At 45.0% G+C, this 25,951-nt stretch overlaps 1 protein-coding gene and 2 long non-coding RNA genes across 5 annotated transcripts in view; 2 read left to right on the top strand and 1 right to left on the bottom strand.

Moving 5' to 3' along the window:
• The window catches only part of LOC147579080 (uncharacterized), a 78,037-nt gene extending 70,286 nt beyond the window's left edge, over positions 1-7,751 (top strand). The window contains exon 3 of the long non-coding RNA XR_015253520.1: positions 5,638-7,751. This is a non-coding gene — a long non-coding RNA (uncharacterized LOC147579080). The remainder of the gene's footprint in view (positions 1-5,637) is intronic.
• PPM1H (protein phosphatase, Mg2+/Mn2+ dependent 1H) overlaps positions 1-25,951 on the bottom strand; it is a 264,640-nt gene that overhangs the window by 20,139 nt on the left and 218,550 nt on the right. The window contains exons 7-9 of one of the 3 annotated variants that reach the window (XM_086712924.1): positions 25,828-25,891; positions 22,155-22,262; positions 1,695-1,846 (exon numbers count right to left, since the gene is read on the bottom strand). In XM_086712924.1, coding sequence (XP_086569050.1) covers positions 1,695-1,846; positions 22,155-22,262; positions 25,828-25,891 — 324 coding nt within the window. Of the gene's footprint in view, positions 1-1,694; positions 1,847-15,938; positions 16,049-22,154; positions 22,263-25,827; positions 25,892-25,951 lie in introns of those variants that run through there. The other 2 variants (XM_086712926.1, XM_086712925.1) reach the window with 2 other exon arrangements.
• LOC147579079 (uncharacterized) lies at positions 13,323-17,192 on the top strand. Its single transcript, XR_015253521.1, has 2 exons — positions 13,323-13,449; positions 17,011-17,192. It is a non-coding gene; the product is annotated as an uncharacterized LOC147579079 (long non-coding RNA).

Genomic DNA, 25,951 nt, shown 5'->3' with positions numbered 1-25,951 from the left:
CCTTAATTAGTCTCAAAGTTATATATTCTATTTGTTTTGTAGTCTTTTTAGCTATTAAAACACATTTAAAGTCTAAAGCTAAACGCGTATAAGAGAACCTCTTTCCAAATAGAATCGTAGTATACTGTAGCCAATTACTACCCCCGTTGCCAATTTATTGTGCAGTTTTTATTCAGTATTTTAATTCTATCATTTTTTACTACCACACATTAGACATCCTTGTTTCTGTTTTGCACAGTGAATATATCTACAAATTTACTAAGATCCTAGCTTAATCCATTCGACTTCTCAGATCTTCCATCTGGATATATCCTTCAGAATTTTCTTCCACGCAGTTTGGTTGGTGTTAAAATTCCTCACATTGTGTTTTGCCTGAAAATGTCCTCAACTTATCCTCTTCAATGATATTTGTACTACATTAGAAAATTCTTTCATATATGTTAAAGAAAAACTTACATGTTAATAAAATATTCTTTTCTTAGGCAATTGAAGATATAACTCACTATCTTTTGGCTCCTATTGTTGTTTCTGAAAAGTCAGCTTTCAGTCTAAATGCTATTTATATATGTATCTGTTTTGTCTCTCTTTCTGGCTGCTTTTAGTAGTTTGTTTGTTTAAAGTTCTTCAGTTTCACTATGACATACCTACTTATAATTTTCATTTCTTCTGCTTGAGATTTGTTGGGCTTTCTGGATCTTCGGTTCATTATCATCCAACAATTCTGGAACTTTTTCTTTTTCTTCTCATCTACAGTATTTCCTTCCGGAACTCTACTGAGAGCATCTTAGGTCATAACCCTAGTCTCATAATCTCATTTTACATTTTCCCTCCTCTCTGTCTCTCTGAGCCCTATTATGGATTATTCAGATCCATTTTCCAGCTCACTAGTGTTCTCTTCAACTGTCTCTAATCTGTTTAATGCATTAAGTTTGTAATTCTTATTTTTATATTTGTTATCTCCAGAAGTTCTATTTCCTTACTTTTAAAATTTGTGCAATCAATTTACAGTCTCTGGTCCGTGTTCCTATTTTCAGTGCTTTAAAAAATTTTCTTAAATGTTAAAATATTCATTTGTATTTTTGACTGATAAATTCAAGAATGAAGTATTTACAGGTCCCACTCCACTGTCTGCTGTTTTTACTGGCTTTTATGCACAATGAATTGTTTTCCTTGTGTTCGAAGTCAAAGCTGCCTTTCTCCTGAGAGGAATTTCTATTTATTTCTGAGGGTCACCTAGAGTTGTTGAGGATATTTACATTGCCATTATGCTACAAAGGAAAACCTACTTTAATCTTTCTCTCTTTCCCCAAGGTTTCTCAAAAGAAATAATTTCCCAACAGATAAAAATCACTGCTGGGAGCATTTGGTATTGCTCTCATCAGGAGGATCACAAATTGGATTATTTCCACTTTGGAATTATGAGGGAAGAACGTGAGAAACATATGCTGTCGAAATATCTTACAAATCAAATTCTCTATACCACTTGTATCTAGGTTCAACTTGAGGAGGGTTTTTACTTGGCTGTGAAAGTACTTCTAATAAGAAATGTTATCCCTTTTGCAGTTTGGTTCCTAATCCATATCAGCTCTACTACAAATCATGAATGATGAAAAGTGCATGATTATTATTTATTGTAGTCACACCGTGTAAAACTGGCGAAAGGTGTAACCCTACAACCATAAAAATACACAAACCTGTGAGGGTCATCTGGATCACAGTTAGGAAGAAACTGAGAGATGGCTTCTGCCACTTCTTCATTTGATAAAACATCCCAGAGTCCATCGGTGGCCAAGATCAGCACATCATCTGCTCCATGCTCATATTTGGAGAGATCGTAGACTCTTACCTGAAAAGAATGGGAATACTCCTACTTAAGAAATTGGGAGCACGTTATTTCCCATAACAAATTGGTTTCGGAATTCTTTTCTTCTCCCACCTCGGCTAGGGGTTTTTAGGTACGCGCTCTGAAGTACTTGGTTGTGCAACCAGCTTTGTGGCCATGGGTAGCCTCCTTTGGAGACTTGCTGTATAGACATATGGGACTCAACAGGTGAGCTTAAGGGTTGACAAGGAAGAATTAATTGAAAAAAATTAATGCCTGAGACATAGCTGGAACGATACTTATAATAGATACTGTGCGAGCCAGAAAAGCAACCTGAGGCTTGCTTCCTTCCTTCCTTCCTTTGCACACCCATTCCACAAGTAAGGGCCTGCTGTGTGCCAGGTACTCTATGTATAAAGATGAACAACAGGGGTACCTGCGTGGCTCAGTAGGTGAAGCCTCTGACTTCGGCTCAGGTAATGATCTCACTCAGTTTGTGGGTTCGAGCCCTGCGTCAGGTCTGTGCTGACAGCTCAGAGCCTGGAGCCTGCTTCAGATTCTGTCTCCCTCTTTCTCCGCCCTCCCCCCTCTCATGCTCTGTCTCTGTCTCTCAAAATTAAATAAAATGTTAAAAAAAATTTTTTTAACCTTAAAAAAAAAAAAAAGATGAATAACAGATTTCCCTGCTTCTTAGCTCTGTCTTTTGGAGAGATAAGGCCAGCCCTGGATCTTTAGTAGTTACTCTGTATTTGTCTAGGACTGAGGAGACACTTTATTTAATGGGCTCACTTGAATCACATTTTGGCTTACCTGTTTGAGCCCCAAGGAGCAGGATTTCTTTCCTGTAAGGATGGGGCTCAGACACTACACTCAGGTTTAAGAGGCCTTAATCTAGCCTAAATTATAAAGGACACATGCTGAGTCTGAATCTCCCAAGTGGGTCTTGGCAAACTTGTAAGTCTCCTCATCTCTAGTACCTGGAATGACTTGGGATATTTCAATATCCACCTAACCTCTTTGGGAAGGACAGAATAACCTTGATGAAAGTAGTAAGAATAAAAATCAAGCAGTATGTGGGTTAGGCCACAACTCGATTTTCACCCAACTTTGGCGGGAAAAGAGTCTGGGATTTTTTTTTTTCCTTTTTAAATTTTAACATTTATTTATTTTTGAGAGACAAAGAGAGGCAGAGCATGAGCAGGGGAGGGTGGGAGAGAGAGAGAGAGAGATACAGAACCCGAAGCAGGCTCCAGGCTCTGAGCTGTTTGTTAGCACAGAGCCTGACGCGGGGCTCGAACTCACGAACTGCGAGACCATGACCTGAGCCAATGTCGGATGCTCAACCGACTGAGCCACCCAGGTGCCTCAAGAGTCTGGGATTTCATTGCTATTCCCTCCCCATTTGGCAGAACCAGCCCCTGTGTATACACACCTCATGAACTAAGGGCACAGGCAAGTCAACTTCATCAACCTTCCAGTTCCTTCAACCCTTCTCTTTTTTCCCTCCTATCTTCTAAAAGCAAGTCTGAGTAAAAGCTGTAGGTCAGCGGAAGGTCAGGGAGAGGAAGGAGTTTATAGAGTTTAAGCAGCCATGTGTCCCATCACACACAGTCACTGCTAAGTCATCTCAGATCTCGAGAGAATTTGATTCTAAGAGGCCGACAGACTGTTCAAATCCACATCTTTGAAAGCCAAGCCTCCTAGCTTTAGAAAGGTTTGCCCAGGCCTGTGACACCCTGACACAGGGCTGGTCCTGTGGACTAACAGACTACACCCAGCAGCACAAAACAACAAAATAGCACACGCCTACCGACAGAGCCCTTGGAAAATGAGCTCAAATGAAAAGCAGCCTCCAGGTACCAGGCCTCTGTGGCCTGCTAACTGCGTGGTAACAATTAGCTAATGGCCCGGTGCACGGCCCACACAGAGGAGAAGAGAACTCAGGGGTATACTGGACTGGCTTTTAACATTTTCTCAAAAGGCATATTCACTTTGAGGGTAGAAGTTTACATTCTAGAGAAGGCACTGTGCCTCATGAGGCCAAATTAAGGAAAACAACAAGGGGGATCTTAAGCTTACAGCAGTCTGGAAAGTCCCAGATGCCAGAATTCGATCCTCAGGGCACTCACTGAATTCATGTGGTCCAGTTTTCACTCTATAGAGGCAACCAAATCCCTTTTGCTTTAATTTGTTGTGACTCCTGGGCGCCACAAATGTTAGAGCAGTGCTTCTTAAATGTCAATGTGCCAGGAATCAGCTGGGGATCCTGCTAAAAGGCAGATTCTAATTCAGTTCTGGGGTGTGGCCGGAGGCTGCCTTTGCAGCTTACTTCCACGTGATGCTGATGCTGCGGGTCCTTGGACTGCACTCTCAGTAGCGAGGCTGAAGAGAATGCCTACTGGTCCATTTGCAAACAAGGAAATGTAGGCCTTCGTGGCCTCTGTGATGCCTACATAGACTATCCTCTAGGGCAGGCTTTAGAGAGGACAGCAAATGTTGGCTCTGGGCTACCAAGTTCAAGTCCTGGCTCACTGTGTTATTATTTCCAGTATGCGATGACTTTGCCTAAGAGAGACTGCTAGCTTCTTACTGGGGTAGGTCTACAGTACATTTCTGTGAAAATCTGAACTCCACAGAATAAGAAATGTTACAGGAGGTGGGGGAGATGATGTCAGGTGCTCCAGTTCCAATCTTGCGCTTGTAGCTAAATAGGAGATTCCATCTGCCTTCTAGCGCCTTCTAAAAGAAAGATTTCTAGGTCTGAAGATAACATCCATTTAATTTCAGGACTACCCTGGGTTTGGGGTGCCAGAATCGTTTCAAGTGCTTTCTGCTGGCCAAAAACATGTAGAGATCTGAGCTGTTTAAGCTTAAGTTATCCTGCCCACTACTCAGCTGGAGATCTAGCCAACAGAATGGGAGTGGAACGATAAACAGAAACATGTTACAAAATGCTCTCTTCAATTCCATCAATAAATTGAATCCTTCCCTAATTCCGCTATTCACATTTCCACACACAGTTCTCTAATGCTGTTTCATTAGCCAACACGAAAATCCTTTCAAAACCATTCTCGAAGTATTTTTAATGTAAATAATAAAAAGCTGGTCTCAACCCTGTTCCCTGAGGCACTCCCCAATTAACATCCTTTCAGGTTTTTATTGCTACCCTTTATTTCCTGCCCTTTAGCCAATTTCCAAAGGACTTTGCCAACTTTCCACTTACAACTCGTGTCTTGTACATTAACCTGTAATGCAGAACATTTTGTGAAAACGCTCTCAGAAAAACTGGGCTGCAGCACAAGACAACCCGCTTCACGCCCATCCTCCCTGGCGGCAAGGGCTTCAAAGGATTCTGGCGGGCTCTGGAGTCCTGACCTCCTCTCCCTGCAGCTGTTGTTGACTCTCCTCAGTCAGACCACACTCACCTCTCCAAAGTCCCCTCTTCAATTCCGTAAATAGCATCTTGATGTTCCAGGAAGCCTCACATTAAACTAATGGGCTCTGAGGCTCCCCCGGACTCAGACACCAGGAAGAGAGTATCCCAGGCCCCAGTAGGGGCGAGGTGTTTATGCAAACGCCTTTGTCTGCAGGAGAGCTGGAGAACAGGGTCAGGGCTTTGTGTGGCTCCTTCCTGTGTTCCCAGCTGCCCAGAGAGGGAGAGAAAGGCCACAGGAATCCTTGAGATCCTTGCAGTTTTTCAGAGTGATATAATTTGAGCTGCTGAGAGACGGATGGAGCCTGTGTGGGTCCATCTGCCCTCCTAGAGCTGCCTACGTGTTGACTGAGCACTTACTATGTGCCAACTACTCTTCTAGGTGCTGCGGGTACAGCTGTGAACAGAAGTGACGAAGTCCCTCAGAGCATCTACACTAGTAGAGAGACAGACCCACACACTGCAATGTCAGAAGCCGACAGGTGCTCTGAAGAAAAGTCACAGTAAGAAGAGTGACAAGACAGTCCTTGTAGAGGACCTCCCTGGGAAGGCACTGTGTGAACAAAGATCTGAACGAGCGAGGTGATATCCCAGAGTCCCTTCCTGTGCTCCCCCTTCCTTCCCTCAGGGACCTGCCAACCCTCTGGGCCCGGTTAGATTGGGGGCTGCAGTGCCACGTGCAGCTGCCAAAGCACTCCTGAGGCAAAGCAATCAACAAGCAGCATCGCTTTCTCTTCCCTGGTCCGCACAGTCGCCATCCTCCACATCCCATGAGCACGGCATTTGTACCTGCCAGCTCCACGTGTCTGTCTCTTGCACAAGACTGGTTATTCTCAGATTTTAATGTGCTGAAGAATCGCTTGGGGTGCTAACTGAACAAATTTAGATTCAAGGGGCCACTCTTTAAACGTTCCGAATGTGTCGAGCTGCGCCCAGGCACCAGCTTATGTAGGCAAGGGCCAGGTCATTCCAACGCAAGTGGTGGGGGAGCCTAGCCTCGAAGACACGGTCATCGGCAATAAGCTCCTCAAGGGGCAAGGTCTGAACTGGCCTGTTTCTGTCCCCAGAACGCAGAGCATTTGGTGAGCAGTCAATAAATAACCAAGAGAAGCATCTGCCTCATCGGACACTGACCCTTGTTCTGCTTACAGCGAACACCCCTTCAGGTGGTCACCTTCTCTTCCTTCCCAAGATTCAACTTCTGGAGGCCAGAGACCCCACTTTGCATTTCTTCTGTGGGCCTAGCAGTATTTTTTCAGAGTAAATAACAAGAGACCTTCAGGACATACTTACTGAGACAAAGAATAAATGAGAGGAAGGGAGGAAGAAAAATAATACCATGTATGAGATCTAGTCAGAGGACGCTCTAATATGGTGACCGGGCCGATTTAGTTTTTTACCTTGGACACTTCCAAGCAGCCACCCAAATCCAATATGCTGATATTGGACACAAGTAGCAGACTCTTTCCTTTTCTTCCCCTGTCCTCACTGGAGCTGCTAACAAACAAAAAACTCAGTGTAAGGGAGTGGGCAGGAAAGAGTCTGGGGGCACAGAAGAGCCTTGGCTAATGTGCCCCTGAAGGAGCCAAGTGGTGACTGCTCTCGCAGGACCCTCGGCTTCAGAGCACTTAGAGACGTCCTTAACATCATCGCCAGGCATCTATTTACACAGGAGCTTGTGACAAGCGAGTCTTTAATCGAGTACTTCTACTCAGGGCTGGGCTGCAGGCTGCTGCTTCAGTGTTTGTGTAATGTGTGTTCACCTCTTTGCTCTATTACTGATGACATTTCAATGACATGTTGGGAGGGCTCACACTAGTGTAAGCTGACGCCAGCTTCTTGAAGCTACTTTAAAAAAGAATCCATCAGTGGGAATGCAAGCTGGTGCAGCCACTCTGGAAAACAGTATGGAGGTTCCTCAAAAAACTAAAAATAGAACTACCCTACGACCCAGCAATTGCACTACTAGGCATTTATCCAAGGGATACAGGTGTGCTGTTTTGAAGGGACACATGCACCCCCATGTTTATAGCAGTACTATCAACAACAGCCAAAGTATGGAAAGAGCCCAAATATCCGTTGCTGGATGAATGAATAAAGAAGACGTGGTATATATATATATATACAATGGAGTATTACTCGGCAATCAAAAAGAATGAAATCTTGCCATTTGCAACTACGTGGATGGAACTGGAGGGTATTATGCTAAGTGAAATTAGTCAGAGAAAGACAAAAATCATATGACTTCACTCATACGAGGACTTTAAGAGACAAAACAGATGAACATAAGGGAATGGAAACAAAAATAACATAAAAACAGGGAGGGGGACAAGAGACTCATAAAAATGGAGAACAAACTGAGGGTTACTGGAGGGGTTGTGGGAGGGGGGGATGGGCTAAATGGGTGAGGGGCACTAAGGAATCTACTCCTGAAATCATTGTTGTGCTATATGCTAACTAATTTGGATGTAAATTTTAAACAATAAAAAATAAAAATATTTTTTAAGAAATCCATCGATTCTTCCATTTGCCAAATCTCAGCCGCTTCTCTAGGATGCCCTCACAGCTCTTACAGCTTTATCAACTCAGCAAATTCTCCCAACCCTTTTTCCTTTTGAAGTACTCAGGGCAGGCCCATGAGCCCCCATGGCTGAGGCCTGGCTTTCTGAATGGCAAGAGCCCTGCCTTTGTTATAAGAAGCCCTCACTTCGGGTCTCTGCTTCTAACCAGCTTTGGGACTTGAGATAAACCACTTACTGTCTTTTGCTCTCAATTTTCTCATCTCTGAAATCATTGTTTAAAAATTGGAAAAAAAATGCGAGGACACCTGCTCTACCTATTACAGCTAGAGCCAGTATAAAGGTCAAATGAGATAATACGGACGGAAACCACAAATTCTAATGTACCACATGGTTTTTTTTTTTTGTTTTTGTTTTTTTTTTTATGGCACCCATCTCAGGGCAGAAGACCTGAAAGTAAAGCAGCTGGGGGAAGGAGAGGAGTAAGAGGGCCTTGGGGTTCAATTACAAGTCTCATTTCAAATAACAGGGATTGCGACTCTCACTAGTGTTCTTAGCAGAAATGCCAGATGGTTCCCAAGATAAAGGATGCCAAGAGGTAGTAGAAAATGAGGGCACAAAGTCTTATCCTCTCTACCCCATGTAGCCAACCACGAAGCTCAACCTATAGAACTCTGAATATGGCACCTGTACTAGAAAAAAAGAAAACTCCAGCATATTCCCTGTGGTCCTACAAGCCAAGTCGATTATTTCAATGTTAGCATTTGAGCAAGCCACCAAAATTGCATCCAGAGTCTCTGTTGCTGTGATTCTACCTACACTATGCCATGAAACACATACTGAACTTGGTGGCGAAAGATGGGTTTGAAACTCACTTCTCCTTAAAATTCAGGTAAAACCACTTTGGTTACTCATGTTTTCAAGGTCTACTGACCACCTGCTGGGAATATAGAAAGAAGCACTGATTCCTCCTATGGAGTGCTGGGGAGAAGCAGTTGAATCATATACCTTACACCTAGTGGGAACTGCAGGGACCAAACCCTGGGGAGGTGAGAGGAGGGCTGGTGTGCTTTGGTGGCTTTATAGAGCTTGATTTGGCTATAGTACTGGACTTTCACTGAGGAATGGTGAGGGATGAGGCATGACCTTTCACATCTTCAGTGTCTCCCTTTGTGGAATGAAAGGTTAGGACTAGGTGGCCACTTCAGATGCTTACGGCACCAATGTTCTCAGACTCTTTCATCACAGGATGAGTTAGGGCTGGATGTGACTGGCCACATGACCTCAGAGCACCTGATTGCAAATGCATCAAGGGACATTTAAGTAATATAAGTATGTTGGCTGTTGGGGCTGTGGGTGTAATTTTACATCTGAAATATACCACCGATATTCTTGAGGGTTTGCTTTTTCTATTGTAGTCTACAGACAAAATAAATATTCGATTTTTGAGGGTGGATACCACCTAATAGCTAAAATATTTCTAAGCCAGCTAAAATAGTAGGTAGCATTAAAAGAGCCTGAAACTGTACCCAACACCTAGTTGCTATAGCATAAGTCTTCCACTGTCTCCTCGTGAGGCCAGTACTTTGCAGCTCGGTGAGGTAAGCTACAGGAAGGAATTTCCTTTACATGCTGGGCTTCTCTCATCATCTACTCCTTTCTCTGGGCTTCCAATGGCTTGTGCACCACTGAGCCACAGGCTCACTGAATGAATCAGTGAATGAATGGGCTTGAATCTAGCTTATTGATCATTTGAGGAATATGTTTCTGTTCATTAAAATGTCCATTTATAAAGGTCAGAGGAAACCCCAGCCTGTGAGTGAAACTACGTGGGTGCAGCGTAAGTGGGTTAAGTCATGTCTAATCCAGTGACGAGGCACACAGAGTGACCATATGTCCCTGTTTGCATGGGCTAGTTTGGGTTTGTGCTGTTTTCCCAGCATAATTATTACTAAAGTCCACACTGACAGTAAGTTATATATGATCACCTAATGAATAATTAGTGAAATGACTGCTATTTTTTACACGTGTAGTAGTTGCTACTGCTGGCCATTGGGGACTCAACATAATCACATAACCAGAGCGTGTTCTTACTTCACAGGACTTCGCTCAGAATGGCAGGATTTCAGAGAGCTCAAGTGAGCAAGAGAGCAAGTTACTATGGACCTTGCCTTAGGAGAGGAGATGCAGTCACGCCTGGTGGGCTCTGGGGCACCTGGTGGGTGGCAAAGTCAATCTGACTGATTGTGGTTCTTCTGAAGCAAGTAGCGCAGGTCTCAGCAGACCTCTGTGCACGTGGAGAATGAGGTATGTAGTATCCTTAACCTACCAGTCTGGCGCTGAGCCACGTGCACTGTAAGACTGAATCACACAGTCCAGGACTGGAACATGGATGTGTAATGAACCCATGCGGGGATTATAAAACTCAAGTTCCTGAAGCACAGTGAAGAATGGCTTATGACAGTATTATTTAAAGAGTGGTCTTTGGATCACCTGCTTGAGAATGGTCTAAAAATGTGAAAACTCCTAGGACCTGCCCTAGACCCAGTGCCTGAGATTTTCAGGAAGTGGATTCTAGGGATTTGCTTTTTTGGGGGGAAACATTACTTTATTCAAATACCAGGCTTATCATACATGGCCCAAGAACACTCAAATGATAAACCAGATATACACAGATCTTTAAGAGTGGTCTTCAGCCATTATAGCCAATGACGCCACACTTGCTATCATCTGCTGAATGGTGTGGTGGCCACCGAGATGTGGATGTTGTTTTATGTTGGCAAGAGCATAGGCATGCATTTTTTAATATATAATAAAATCTGTTTTTATTTTTAGTTTTTAATTTTTTAAACTAAAATCTGCACCCAGCATGGGGCTCAAACTCATGACCCTGAGATCAAGAGTCACATGCTCTACTGACTGAGCCAGCCAGGCACCCCAGGGTTGCATTTTTAAACAAACTTCTCAAACTGTTCTTTTGTGTATAATGCAATAAATTAATGCAAAAAAGGATACTGCATGTTTAACTAAAACATTCAGGTGAAACGATCATTTTTCAGAAGGGGATCACAGGGAAACAATATCTAAGGAGAAGAAATATTTGACACAATATAGAGGTTGCCTCACTTGTGTGACCATAAATTTTATGAGTTACCAAGCAAGATTTTTTGGTGTCAGAGTAAATGTCAAATTCTGGTTTTATTCAAATGGCTGGTTACTTCCCAAGGCACTTCCCAATGGAAACAAGCCGTTAAAATGTCACACACATGCATACAAGTGATTCTTACGGCTAGAGAGTTAGCGATGCAGATGGAGGACAGGCTAAGTCAGGAGGTCTTCTCGTGTGTGTAGGTGCAGGTGGCACCACAGACAAATGAAAGCTTCTCTACACTCTTAATACGATTCCCCCACCTTCCCCAACGTTTTCAAGGTGGTGGTGGGAGAGGGGGGAGGGGAGCATACATCACCCCAACAAAGAAGAAAGATGCACGAGATACTGGTTGAAGGGCACAGACTTCCAATTACAAGACTAGGGATCTAAAGTACAGCATTAGGACTATAATTATATATAACCTGTATATGCTGTAAAACATACATACACTATATAATATATACTTACACTATATAATATATACATACACTATATATATACATACACTAGTATACATACACTAGATACATAAAATACATATACACTAGATACATAAAATACATATACATAACCTATATACAATAACTTTACTGTATTATATACTTAAAAGGTGCTAAAAGAGTAGAGCTTCAACGTTCTCACCACAAAACAGAAATGGTAGTTATAAGATGTGACAGAGCTGTAGTGGTAATCATTTGGCAATATACAAATATAAATGCATCCAACCAACACACTGTATACCCTAAACTTATATAATGGTACATGTCAGTTATATCTTTAATAAAACTGGAAAAAGTGGGGCATCTGGGTTGCTCAGTCGGTTAAGCGTCTGACTTTGGCTCTGTGAACTCACGGTTCGTGAGTTCAAGCCCCGCATCAGGCTCTGTGCTGACAGCTCAGAGCCTGGAGCCTGCTTTGGATTCTGTGTCTACCTTGCCCTCTGCCCCTCCCCCACTAGTGCTCTTGCCTTTCTCTCTCCCCCAAAATGAATAAATATTAAAAAATTAAAAAAATAAATAAATAAAACTGGGAAAAGAAAATTCTCAAATACCACTGTCCTAGACTATCAGAGTATCCTTAGGTAGAACTCCTCATTTTTCCTTTGTAAGAGTATCTGTGGTTTCTGAGGCTGAAATTTACAATCTTAGCAGCTCTCTTTAAAAAAACTGAATACAGAAATAATTACGAATACAAACATAGATACAAACAAGAGAGAAGAAACAGAGACAAATTACTAAACCATGGAAAATGAGGTCTCTTTCTTTTGAGAAATGTTTACAAAGAAATGATTCCTGACTCTAACCTTGCTTCTCCCCCCTACCTAGAACATTCTTCATGCCTTACAAACAACCAGAACTCAGTAAGGACTGGTCCAAGTGAAGAGCCCTGATAACTTATGTTTAACTAGCTTCTTTGTAAATCTGCCTCCATTCTGCAAACTAGATGACCTCTGTTGAGTAATTAGCTAAACAGTTAACTCATCAACTTATTATTAGTTTGCACGGGAAAGAAAGATGATTATTTCTCTAATCCTCAAGTTTTCACAGCAGGGAGGGCACTCTCCGCCCCCCCCCCCCAATTTGTTTGTTTGTTTGAGACAGAGAGAGAGAGAGAGAGAGAGAGAACACATGAGAAAGGGAGAGAATCCCAAGCAGGCTCTACGTTGTCAGTGCAGAGCCTGATGCAGGGCTCAGTCCCTTGAACTGCAAGATCATGACCTCGGCTGAAGTCATGAATGAGACACCTAACTGACTAAGCCACCCAGGCACCCGGTGGGGGGAGCTTCTACAGGCAGGGTGTGGTACGGAGCCTCCAAGATGGGCACTGTCAATCCCGGCCCTCCCTGTACAAGCACACTGCTCCTCTCTTCCAGAGGTGGATTCCAATTCCCCTCTCCTCAAATGTGGACCAGCCTTAGTGATTTCCTTGGCCACTAGCATGTGGCAGAGGTGATGGTTCTAGGCCTTCTGAGGCCAGGTCCTACAAAGTCCTATAACTTCTGCTTGGCACTCTTGAACCACTCACTGTCGAGATGTTTTCTCTCAGAATCCAGTTGCCATGCTATGAAAAGCTGAAACCCCATGGAGAAGCCATGTGGAGCTGCCTCAGCTTGACTCTTCAGCTGCTATCTGCCCTCACTTGCCAGCCATGGGAGTGGAGCCACTTTGGACTTGCAGCCCATCTAGCCTTCAGATCCCTCTAGCTCCAGCTGACATCCAGCTGTGCTGTGCGAGACTCCCAGAGAGAACCACCTAGCTGAACCCGCTCAACTCACAGAACCATGAAAGGCAATAGCATACAAAGACATATAGTACACCGTTCCATCAAGACTCCATGTTCCGGGGTGGTTGGTTTTGCAGTCCCCGTGGGCACAAAGGCATTATATTGTGATGTGTCACTTCTAGGCCCTCTCCCTCTGTGGGGCTGGGGAGAGGGGATGGGGCATGGAGTCCCCTGGAGTTTTCTCCCTGGTCTCGACTTGTCCATCGCAGCACCTGTTCCCTTTGCTCCTGTCCTCTAGCAGGTAAATATTAGGCAGACTACTCTCTGTGGGGTGGGGAGAGGAGAGCCCACAGCTATCCAGGGCATACATTTAATTTGGGGGGGGGGGGGTGGTGGAGGACAAGAATAAGAAGTCCATTCTGGTCCGAAATCCATACCATGGTTTCTGGTCTAACTTTATACTAACTATAAAGTTAGTTTCATCCCAGGCACCTGTGTCTATGTTTTTAGTTGCTCAGAAAACTCAGAGGGAAAAAAAAGCATAAAATTAGTTTTCCTCTCTGGACCTCCACAAACAGCATTCTTCCCTTTTCTTAGGCTAGAGAACAATTTATTTTTAATTTTTAGAAAATTTCACCCCGCTTCATCCACTAAATCCAGTCTGCCATCAGTTTTCATTACATTGTTTCTTTAAAATGTCTCTCGGATGTACCTCCTTTTCATTTTCCTGGTCCCTTCCCTAGCTTTTGTCCTCCTGTTACAGTTTCAGCTCTACAGCGGTCACCCTGTTTGCCTCTCTGCACCTCCCCACCCCTGTCTACGTGCTGTGACAGGCCCCCACCCCAACATTTATCATGCTGCTCTCTTTGCTGAAGCCCTTACCTACTGCCTTGGGTTTGGTTCCAGGCCCTCCAGAATAATTAGCTTTGTTATAGCCAATAGCCCTTCAAGCTATCTTCCAAACCCAGTGACCCCATAAGGCAGATTTTACTTCATAACAGCCTCACTCCTGGTTCCTTCTTATTCTTGTCCTCCTTCTTTGATTATGTAGTCCTGTCTCCCTCTTCTGAACTCCCCTCTTCTCTTAGGAAGCAGGAATCACAGGGTTTATGGCTGATTATTCTATTAGTCCCCCATTCCAACTTGTCCCAAAATTCCTAATGCTTTCGAGGACATGTTCCCTAGTGTGCTGATCAATAAACACTATTGGACTCATGATCTCTACGTATAGAGCCAGTGAAACTTCGTGGTCTTTTTTTTTTTTTTTTTAATTTTTTTTTTCAACGTTTTTTATTTATTTTTGGGACAGAGAGAGACAGAGCATGAACGGGGGAGGGGCAGAGAGAGAGGGAGACACAGAATCGGAAACAGGCTCCAGGCTCCGAGCCATCAGCCCAGAGCCCGACGCGGGGCTCGAACTCACGGACCGCGAGATCGTGACCTGGCTGAAGTCGGACGCTTAACCGACTGCGCCACCCAGGCGCCCCGAAACTTCGTGGTCTTAAGAGGAGCTAGGAGCTAATACTTATTATGCCACGTTCTGGCTAAGTACTTTATTTATATATGTTATTTAATTTGTTCCTTGAGTTCCTGTCCTCTTTTTATTGAAGAGGAAGCAGATATTTGGGTAAAGTACCTTTCTCAAGGTCACCCAGCTGGCAAGAGAAGAGACAGAGCTTGAAGTCAAGACTAATTGCCAGTCTGAGGTTTTAAGTTCCACATCACACCACCTCCCAAGGTATTTTTGAGGGGAATTTTTAAAACCAGTTTATCCTACTCTACCACCTGAGGATGATTACTGTTACTGTTTTATTAAATTTCCTTCACGCATGTATTTGTCTACACATGCATGTAACTTCCTACCAACTTATGATCACACTCTTTGTATATACAATCATATTCTGTTTCACTTAATATAGTACAGCTTTTTCCCCTTTCATTATGCACTGATACTGTTTTTTATACATTGTTCAGACTACAGAAAGTACGCAATACAATAAAACAGGCTCTTTCCCAAAATGGGACTTTGGCTTGGGGAATGAAAAGCTACCAAGAATAAGGTGCTGTCAACAATGAGCTCTTCTTTTTATTTTTTAAAAGTTTATTTATTTTTATTTTTGAGAGAGAGAGAGACAGAGTGTGAGTGGGGGAGGGGCAGAGAGAGAGGGAGACACAGAATCTGAAGCAGGCTCCAGGCTCTGGGCTATCAGCATAGAGCCCGACGTGGGGCTCGAACTTACAAACTGTGAGATCATGACCTGAGCCGAAGTCGGAAGCTTAACCAACTGAGCCACCCAGGTGCCGCGCCCCAGCAATGAGCTCTTAAATACTGTTCATGTTTTCATGGGAGACAATAGGGGAGGCTCAAACTAGACAGTCATTCTCTCTTAATATGGAAGTTACTACTGGGAATCCCTAAGTGTAAAGCCTTCCAGAAGCTGACGGGGAAGGAAGACTAGTGTTTCCTGACCATCTCTGACCCTGCACCAGACCTAGTACCAGGCAGCTCCACAGATCTTTTCTTAAGTCTATTTATTTTTGAGAGAAAGAGAGAGAATACAAGTGGAGGAGGAGCAGAGACAGAGAGAGACACAGAATCCGAAGGAGGCTCCAGGCTCCCGACTGTCAGCACAGAGCCCAACATGGGGCTCAAACTCACACATTTCAAGATCATGACCTGAGCCTACGTCGGACACTTAACCGACTGAGCCACCCAGGTGCCCCTCCGCAGATGTTCTTACTTGCTTTTCCTAGCACTTTGTGAATACAGGCATGTTCACCTCACCTGAGGGAAGGGGAAGGCAGACTAAAATAATGCAGGTCACGTGGGCATTCAGATACCGGAGTCTAGGGTCTTCCTTCTCTTGGAGAAGGCAGTTTCAGATGAAAGAAAAAAATATCTAGATGAAGAAAAGAATGAGCTAAATGAGTCATCTGCAATTACAAAAACCCGCTGACAGGAATCTTGAACACCAGGGAAAAGAATAAGGAAGCCTAGAGAAAACCAGGCTCCTTGTGGTTCAGTCTGGCAGGGAGGGCTGGCGGGGGCGGGGGGGGGGGGGGCGGGGGATGCAGAGTTGAAGATGGGGGTTGGCTTTGCAAACTGGCCTCCACTCGGAAAAAGACATTGTTCTTCCAAGGGCCCAAAAGGGGGCTCAAGGCAGTCCCGGAGTGCAGGCGGGAAAGCAAGTAACATGAAGAGGAAGGCTAACTCTAGGGAGGGCCTGCTACAGGTCAGAAAGGGCCACGGAGCAGAGAGCATCTGCAGGTTTAGGCTGCAGACCTTCGCCAAGGTGCCTGAGTAAGAGCACAGCAGGAAGTGCGCTGGAAGGGGGCGGGGAGGAGAAATGCTGGAAGAGAGGCAGCTGCGAGTCTGGGCTCCAGTGCCTGAGTTCCCGGATCCTTTCCTTCCCTCCTTGAACTCTTTCAGGATAGTATAAGGAAGGTGAACTTTGATGTGCTTCATTGAGCAGGAAGATGGGAGACCTGGCTGAGGCTGTTTCTCTTGCTCAGGAAAGGCTGCATCTCATGCTGTGACACAGAGAAAACACAGTGCTGTGGACCAGATGAGAGTCAATACGCCCCCACATTCAATGGTCAGGCCAAGGCCTGGTTGGCGGGGGCCTCTGGTGGAATTCAGTTCTCGGCCAGAAATCCCTGCCTTAGACCTTGGAAGACAGGAGGGAGGCTCAGCAAACCTGGCGGCCACTCTTTGGGTTTGGCAAACTCGAGATTTTTCCAGCGCCTTGTGTTTCAGTGAAACCGAAAATGTGTCTGGCTAGAAACCCTTCTCTAATTTTTAAACCCCTGAGCATTTTTTACGTAAATCTGATACACATGTTTTTGTCTTATTTTTATTTAGCTCATCAAATCGAATTAGGAGCTACAATGATGAAGGGAACAATGCTGATTTCCAAGAAGATTTTGGAGACTTTTTACTTAGAACTAAATCACATTTTCTCCCCAACTGTTAAAATTACCAGACTGAGCTGGATTTGAAATTTAGAAACCAAATGTGAAATAAAGACCCATGCTTGGCAAAGATGCAGCATAGCAGGGGAATGTTCTTAGGAAGTCACAGTTAGAAAGCCAGGGTAGGCGTGGGGTGGGGGGTGAGGGGATGCAGGCAGGAAAGGAGGTAGTTACTCTTCATTCGATGGTTTCGATACATTTACCCAGCTTCCACGCTCCCCAAAAGACTCCTGCTAGCCACTGTCTGGTGTCTGACTTTATCACTACCACCCAAGAAAGAGGAGTTTCTGCCCGAGATTGGGAGTGAGGGGGGTCTCCTGTGTCGGCCTTCCACACTCCTCCATGGTAGCTGACTCCAGATGCTCCGCCCCTTCCCCCTAAGCTCCCCCTCCCCGTTCGTGGTTCTGGCTAAGGCCCCTCCATCTGGAAGCATTTAAAACGTACAATGATTTTAATCTCGTGCAAAGGAATCTTGGGATCTACACTACATACCCATTAAGCTAAGTTATACGTGCACAATCTTATTTTGCACAATTCTGTCTGGCCCAGGTTGGCACAGACAGGTTGGCACGCTAAAGGCTATTACTGTCTGTCCCAATGACTTTCTCCACTATGCCATCATTTTCTACAATTTCAGTCCAAGGCCAGTAGTGTTTCTTTGAGAAACTTGAGCCACTTAGGTCCCAGGACAAAGATTCTCTTCAGAGACCCTTGAACCTTGACTCAAAGAGGGTCCCTTGGACACTGTCCAAAGAAATGCCTTTGAACTCAGCTTCTCTCCCCTACAGACCTGCATCAAATTAGACTGACCTGGTACCATCTTGTTACTTAATAACTGTACAACCTTGGGGGAGTTATTTCGCTTCCTTGCATCGCGATTTACCAATGTGTAAAATGGGCACACTAATCATATGTACCCCATAGGGTTGTTGTGGAGGATTAAATGAGATACTGTGTGTAAAACACACAGTAAGTTGTCTGGCCCAGACTAAGAAGTTAATAGATGTTACTGTTATTATAAAAACGACATTTTAGCGAACTCTACAACTTTTCTAAGAGCACTTACATTTTTCCAGAGGTGGCCGGTTTCCTTTCAAACATGCCCACCTGCCCAATCCCTCACCAAGGCGGAACCATTCAACCCAATTCCCTGCAAACAAGCATCACTCTAGATAAGGGACATGAGGTTTCTGATCAACCAACTGGGATTTTTCATCAGTCCCCAGGCAGTCTTCCATGCATGCCCAAGTTTTAAACCTACAGCCTCTTTTTTGGAGCCATGGTAACAGAACGATTAGAGATCTATAATCTGCATAGAAATCATTCTCCTTCAAACCAAACCAAACTTCTCACTTTATCTAGAAAGCATAGGTATCTGTGGAAGTGGGTGAGAAGGAGGTTTTCGCTCTGTTTTAAGAAGCAACGTGAGGGGTGCCTGGGTGGCTCAGTCGGTTAAGCGGCCGACTTCGGCTCAGGTCATGATCTCGCGGTCCTTGAGTTCAAGCCCCGCGTCGGGCTCTGTGCTGACCGCTCAGAGCCTGGAGCCTGTTTCAGATTCTGTGTCTCCCTCTCTCTCTGCCCCTCCCCCATTCATGCTCTGTCTGTCTCTGTCTCAAAAATAAATAAAACGTTAAAAAAAAAATAAAGAAAAAAGAAGCAACGTGATTATTTAGTGTTCCCTGAGGATCCCCCTGCCCCCCCCGCAAGAACATGAGTCATACTTCATTTGTCCCTTTTGCAAAGAAAAAGGTGATGGCGCCATTAATATGTCCGATGAGTGCCTCTCTCTCAAGGGGGAAAATGTAGAATCCATGAGTCTAGTATTTATTGTTTTCCTCTGGTCGGCAGAGGAAATTATTTCCTCCAGCAATAATTCATGGATCCTGGTGTTGGCCAGAATAGAGGGGTCAGGGATCCACTAGCTTCAGTGACGCCTTGGACACTTCAGTGATGCCTTGGATTCTGGTCCTCATCATACAGAATTGGTGTGAGGACTAAAAGACAGACATCTATGGGTTCTTGACAAATGGTCATTATTATTTCCACCAGGCTGACCTCACGTGAAATCCTGGGTGATATCAGGAAATGGGTGTATCTTCCACGGCTTATATTTATTGGAGATATCCCCCTCAGTGGCTTCCTAACCTCCTGTGGCTAGATGTATCTTGGGTGCCAGCCTCAGCAATAAAGACTCTAAAAGAACCACCCCCTTGCTCACAGCCCTGCCAAAGGGGTGGATGTTGGTGGCTGTTTCTGCCCATGGCTCTGGAGAAGACAACGTGAAGGGGTGATTTATAGGCTGGGAAGTCACTCATGGCCTGGTATAAAAAGTGAGTCGATGGGGCGGCTGGGTGGCTCACTCAGTTGAGTGTCTGACTTTTGGTTTCGTCTCATGTCATGATCTCAGTTTGTGGGTTTGAATCCCAAGTCGGGCTCTGCACTAACAGTGAGGAGCCTGCTTGGGATTCTCTGTCTCCCTCTCTCTCTGCCCCTCCCCCTCACACACATTTCTCTCTCTCTCTCTCAAAAATAAACAAACATTAAAAAAAAATTAGTCGAGTCAATGAGATTCCTCTCTGGTAATCTGTCATCAAGAGTGAGAAGCTGAGTTGACTGGTAGCAGAGACACATGGAACTTGATTGGCCACGTTAAGGGCAGAACACCCTCATGAAGGTGACATGCCCTCAGCCCATTGCTGAGGCTCTCCAGTGGTGCCTTGATTCCAGAACCATTCTCCCATAAAGGCTGGCTATTAACGGTTCTTCCTGTGGATGCCACAAACATCTCTTCTAATAATATTGCAACAAACACCTCCTCTTTTGAATTAGCTTGAGTGGGTTTTGATTTCCTCCAACAACAACAACAAAAAGGCTTCAGTAAAACAGCACCTACCAGGGCACCTGGGTGGCTCAGTTGGTTGAGTATCTGACCTCGGCTCAGGTCATGATCTGTGGTTCGTGAGTTCAAGCCCCACCCACGTTGGGCTCTGTGCTGACAGCTCAGAGCCTGGAGCCTGCTTTCAGATTGAATGTCTCCCTCTCTCTCTACCCCTCCCTTGCCCATTCATACTCTCTCTCTCTCTCTCCCCCGCCTCCACTCTCAAATAAATAAACATTAAAAAAATTAAAAAGTAAAACAACACCTACCCTTGGGAAGAACATGCAGATGGAGTCATATCTAAACATTCTGGGCATTTCTGATGCAAGGCGTTGCTTTAACAGGTAATTGCACAGAATGCAAACACCACTGGTCCCCGACTCACCTCTCCCTGGCTCCCCTTTATTGTAACCCTTGGAAAAGTCAAAGCTCTCTCCTTCAACCTTCCTTGCAGCAAGGGGAGGTCATGTGACACAGTTCTGGCCAATGAGATACAAGTGATGACAGACAGGCCGCCTGCCCACTCTCTTCCTGCCTTGCCTGAAGATGTTATGCTCAAAGCTGCTTGCAGCTCACATTCACCATCTTGCAACCATGAAGGAAAAGTCAGAGAAGCAGAGATGCCTGCCCTGGCACGCTGGAGGTGATGCACCAAACAGTAGTAGCCACCAAACTCCAGCCTCCTTGTTATGTGAAAAGAATAGAGCCTTAACCTACTATTACTTAGATTTCTCTGTAACTTACAAAAGCAAAATGTTTTCTTTTTTTTTTTTTTTTTAATTTTTTTTTTTCCACGTTTTTATTTATTTTTGGGACAGAGAGAGACAGAGCATGAACGGGGGAGGGGCAGAGAGAGAGGGAGACACAGAATCGGAAACAGGCTCCACGCTCTGAGCCATCAGCCCAGAGCCTGACGCGGGGCTCGAACTCACGGACCGCGAGATCGTGACCTGGCTGAAGTCGGACGCTTAACCGACTGCGCCACCCAGGCGCCCCTCAAAATGTTTTCTAAAGATATACCCTGAAACAAAACTGGATGTTTCCCATATCAAAAGAAAAATGTGTTGTTGGTTTTTTCGTTTTTTTTTTTTTTTTTTAACAGTTTCAGGTGAGAGGAAATTTTTTTTTTCAATGTTTATTTATTTTTGTGAGACACACACACACACACACACACACACACACAGAGTGTGAGCAAGGGAGGGGCAGAAAGAAAGGGAGACACAGAATCCGAAGCAGGCTGCAGGCTCTGAACCGTCAGCACAGAGCCCGATGTGGGGCTCGAACTCACAAACCACGAGATCATGACCTGAGCCCAAGTCGGATGCTTAACTGACTGAGTCATCCAGGCGCCCCAGAAAAAAAAAATCTTTTAACCAAAGATATGACAACCTGTTTTTCAGTTAACTTCTCTAAACATCAGCTGAATGACACAAGTTCTGCAGGCAATTAAAATCTATGAGGGGATAAAGTATATATGTGAACAAGTAGGATATAAAAGCAGAGAGTGGAAATGTCTTAAAAGGTAGCTGCTTTATGTGTCTCAGTATAGAGAGAGACATTATTTCTGGATGGGGGAGGGAGAAATCAGGAAGTCTCCACAGGAGAAGCATGTGTTAAACCCTAGAGAAAAAAAGAATTTGGATGTTTGCAGACAGGAGGAAAGACATTCTAGTCAGAAGGAATAGTTTAAGCAACTTTGGGAAACTGAAGGCCATGTGCAGGAAGGACACAGCAAGTTCTTTCTGGCAAGTTTAAGGGGGAACAAAGATCAAATTTTTGGTCTAGAAAGTCAGACAAATTATAATAAGCCTTGAGTGCCAACCATCGGAGTCTGGGCTTCATTCTCATAGCCCCGGGATATAGTTTCTGAGCAAATGGGTCAGAATGCCTGTTTAGGAAACTTGGCCTGACGACAATACGTGGGATGGATCGAGGAGGCAGGAAATGCCACTCAGTGGCTATGCAACAACCACCTGGGCAGGAAGTGAGGAGGGTATGAAGCAGGACAGTCAGAGTGAGGATGGAGTGGGACAAAGAAACACTGCAGAAGCACACGTGACGAAAGGTGGCTACTGTCTGGGTATGGGGTGCAAGTCATGGGAGGAATCATGTAGAAAATATTTGCACAAAATAGAAACAAAAACCCCATGTAGTACCTCTGGAGCTGAAGACAGGAATGGTTTTATGTAGATGTTGGAGTCATGCACCTTCAGGTCATGGTCCCCAAGTCCCCTGGTCACTCCAATAGTTGCCATTACTCGGGCCTAGGAGTATAAGCAGAGGGTCATCAGAAACACTCATACAGAGAAAGCATTCCTGTCGTAATGTGGCTGCCACACGCCAAGAGAGATGCATTAATTTTCCAGTTCATTCTGTTCCTCTCCAGGCCTCCTGCTCCTAACTTAACGTGGATAGCTGTTTCCAAAGAAGGGCTCGCCAAGGTCACTTATGTACTTAAGGAGTGGTTTTTCTACTGATTACCTTAAGTTTAATGGGTTGCTGCTGTCTCTTTTTGGCTTTCTTTTGTAGAGGCTGGAAGGGCAGCCAGTAAACTAAATCAATACATGTGGGATGTCTACAGCCCCTGAAATCAGCTCAAATCAAATTCAACATGATCCGTCCATCCATCCGTCCGTCTGGGATACACCCACCCTACAAGTATATCTGCCATGTCTCTAGTCCCTGACAGGCACTAGTAAAAGATTTAAAAAAAAAAAAAAAAAAAAAAAAAAGCAGAGGCAGCTCACCAACCCCCCCCCCCACCCAAGCTCATATATTATGCTTTATGGTACAGAAAAGAAACCCTTTGCAGCTCTGTCACCTGTCCTGCATAACATCCCCAACCAAGTCCCTCTGGGTGGAGAGGAACAAAATGTCACTTTCTTATAAGTACAAAGAGACCTCAGGGTTGAGACCTCATCATCTGCGCTTTCCGAATAATAAATGAACAGTTTTCTGAATGCTTTAAGGAAATAATACTATTTTACTAATGGCTGCACAGTCCACCTTTTATCTTCTGGGATGCCACAGATCTGATCTACCCAAACATTTCCTGAGCACCTACTATGTACAGACACCATGCTGTGGGGCACAAATGTCTAAGGACTTGTACCTACTATAAAGGACCTTGCAAAGGGAGATAAGAGATGCGTTTCTAACAATATGTAAAATATGGCCAAGGGCTGAAAGACACATAAGCCATGGGTTATATGAATTCAGAGGAAGTAAAAATTCTGCTGAGAAGGTTTCCTGGAGGTGGTGGCACTACATTTTTGAGCAGAAGGATGGGCAGCATTGGGATGGGCAAACAGAGGGATGGAATGAAAGTCATTCTCGGTAGAATGGAGGCCAATGGCCTAATGCTTGGATCGTCAATAATACATCCAGCGTCGTTTCATGGGGAGACGCGGGCGTGAATCCTCTCTCTACTGTCTGGGTAATGAGATTAACGTACAAACGCTAAGAAACATTACAATCTACCATATTGCCATCATCTTCATCCTGTCTTCCCAAAAAGGCTATGGATTTTGGAGTAGGTTTTGGATCAGTAGATGGGCAGGTTTAAGTGGAAACGAAAGCATGATTTATTTTTTTAAAGGCACAAATCAGAGGGGGTAAAATGCAGACACGTGATGTGAAGCCTGGGGTCCTCTGGTCAGGTGGGCTGCAGAAGAAACTCTCTGCCCCGCTGGGGAGCTGGATCGGCTGGCTCCCTCCTAGCTAAGAAGTGTTCAATCCTGAATTCGAAAATTCAGAGTCCCTTGAGGCCCCTCCACTCTCCCCACTGCAATGGCAGCTTCTCTGGCTGCAAAAGCACAGGTGGGCGTTTTAGTCTAAAGAAATCTGATGTTTCTGCTAGTTACTGAACTTGTTTACAAAGCATGTAGGTGTTACCCACACAAATCTTTAAAAGCATTGGCAGAAATAAAATGAAAAGTTACGGCAGTGAAAGTATTCTGGAGCTTTTGGGTAGGTGTATGCAGATGGGAAAGACAAAACCCCTGCAAAGGATCTAGATGGAACTGACAGGTTACAGCTGTAACGATTTCTCAAGGGTCCGCTGACAGGGATCTTGTGCTGCTTTACTATGGAGCAAGTCTGGGACAGACTGGAGCCACAGCAGCTTTTAAATAGGCCATCAGGTACAATGACAGAACTTGCCAGCTGCCTATCACAGAGCTGTCAGGCCCTAATTAACTGAAATGCTTCAGGAACATGATGTCCTGGTGAAAGGAACATCGGCTTAAGGGGGAAAGCCCCTGCTCGCTTAAATCTTATTCTGATTATCTTCTAAGAACACATTAGTCCATTGTCCTTTGGTATGGAGGCCAGTATACTGTACATAGCTGACAACTTTATTCAATACTGATGCATTTATTGTCAGGTACCGGGCTGGGCAGATACTAGGGATACAAAGATACTAGGAGGTGGCTCTCAGCTTCTTGGAACTCGTTGGGTGTAGCAGGGTCATACTGAGAATCTCAGCACCACAAAGAGCCGTAGCTGCAGGCACAGGTCACTGGGCTGAGAGATGTGCATTCACAGTACCCATCCTACTGAAAGGTGCACACTATCAGGGACAGAATCACTGGAACACTATCAGGAACAGAATCCTTTCCTGTCGTGATTCTCAACCAGGGATGGTGAGGTGGAAGGTGGTCTGTTTCCATGAACAGGGAAAGTTCGTTTGAAAATTGGTCCCTGTATGAATCGATGTTCATGTTTCACTCCCCTCCATGAAACATCTCCTTGTACTGACATCATTCCTACCCTGAGCCGCGAACCAAAACCTGCGTGCTCTCTCACACGTGTGCAGCTGGATGCCCGTGCACACACAGGCACATATGCCCACACCTGCCTGTGAAGGCATCCTTTAGTTTTTATGAGGAGTCACTTCATCCTCAAAAAAAAAAAAAAATCCTATTGAATACTGGAAAAATTCAGTGGAAGTTTCTTTTTAATGTGAACCATTTTTCACGTCTAACTGGAGCTCTCAGCACAGAGGTGAAGTGTATTCATGCTCAGAGGAAGAAGGCAGTGCCTCAGAAGCGGTTTGTTCTCACTGGGAAACCGTTTCAAAGCTTCCTCATCCCCAGTCCAGGACGGCCACCTCCTCTAGCCTCGCTCTACTCACGGACCAAGGTGGACACCCTTCCTTCTCCACAGTGTGCCTGCTGCTGAGGGTGTCGTTCTGACCGGGGCCCTGGGAGCACATGGCGAACGCTCCTTGCTAGCTCAGCCTGGGCTCTGGTCCCCGAGCTCCATCAAAGTGAAGCTTTGGGTCCCCTTGCCTGGGGCAAGTGGAGCAGCAGCCTTGCAGAGTCTGAACTCCCATGGTGGCGTGGGAGAGCTCTAGAAGCAGGTAGACGACCATGGCTCCACATGTCCTACCACCCCTGGCTGGCTGTGTGGCTGCCTGAGCGGCTTGCACCTCAGACCCTCAGCTGCTTCTGCTCCCAAATGGATATTCTACCGCCGGCTCTGCCTGCCTCGTGGCTTGGTGTCAGAAATACAAAGAGATAATGTTTGTGGATGTGGTCATGTTTAAACACCGTAAGACGTTATGGAAAAGAGATGTGAGAAGGAGAGTGTTATCTTCACAAAAGTGACTTCGGTCCCTTGTGCTCCCCGCTCCCCTCCCCCTCCCCCAGCCCTGCCACTCCTTGGAGACCCTCGAGACAGGAGGCCTGCAGGATGATGGAAGGCGATATTCTTCCAAGCTGTCAAGGCCATAAAATCACAGGCTGCTGAGTGGAACACAGAGACTGCCACGGGCTGTGCAGAGACAGAGCCTTGCTCTCTCAGTCCGGGGGAAGTGCACATGCCTACCTTCTTGCCTTCTCCATATATAAGGGGAAACTTCAGGTCATCATCCTCAATGGTTTTGTATGCCCTGTAGGGGGATAAACAACATTTACAAAAAAAGGTTTGCACTCAGTGACCCGCTGCCCTG

The sequence above is a fragment of the Puma concolor genome, chromosome B4, assembly GCF_028749965.1.
Source record: "Puma concolor isolate L17-30 chromosome B4, mPumCon1.1.hap2, whole genome shotgun sequence".
NCBI lineage: Eukaryota > Metazoa > Chordata > Mammalia > Carnivora > Felidae > Puma > Puma concolor.
Note: the sequence above shows the minus strand (reverse complement) of the source record. Positions and strands in the feature narration are given on the sequence as shown.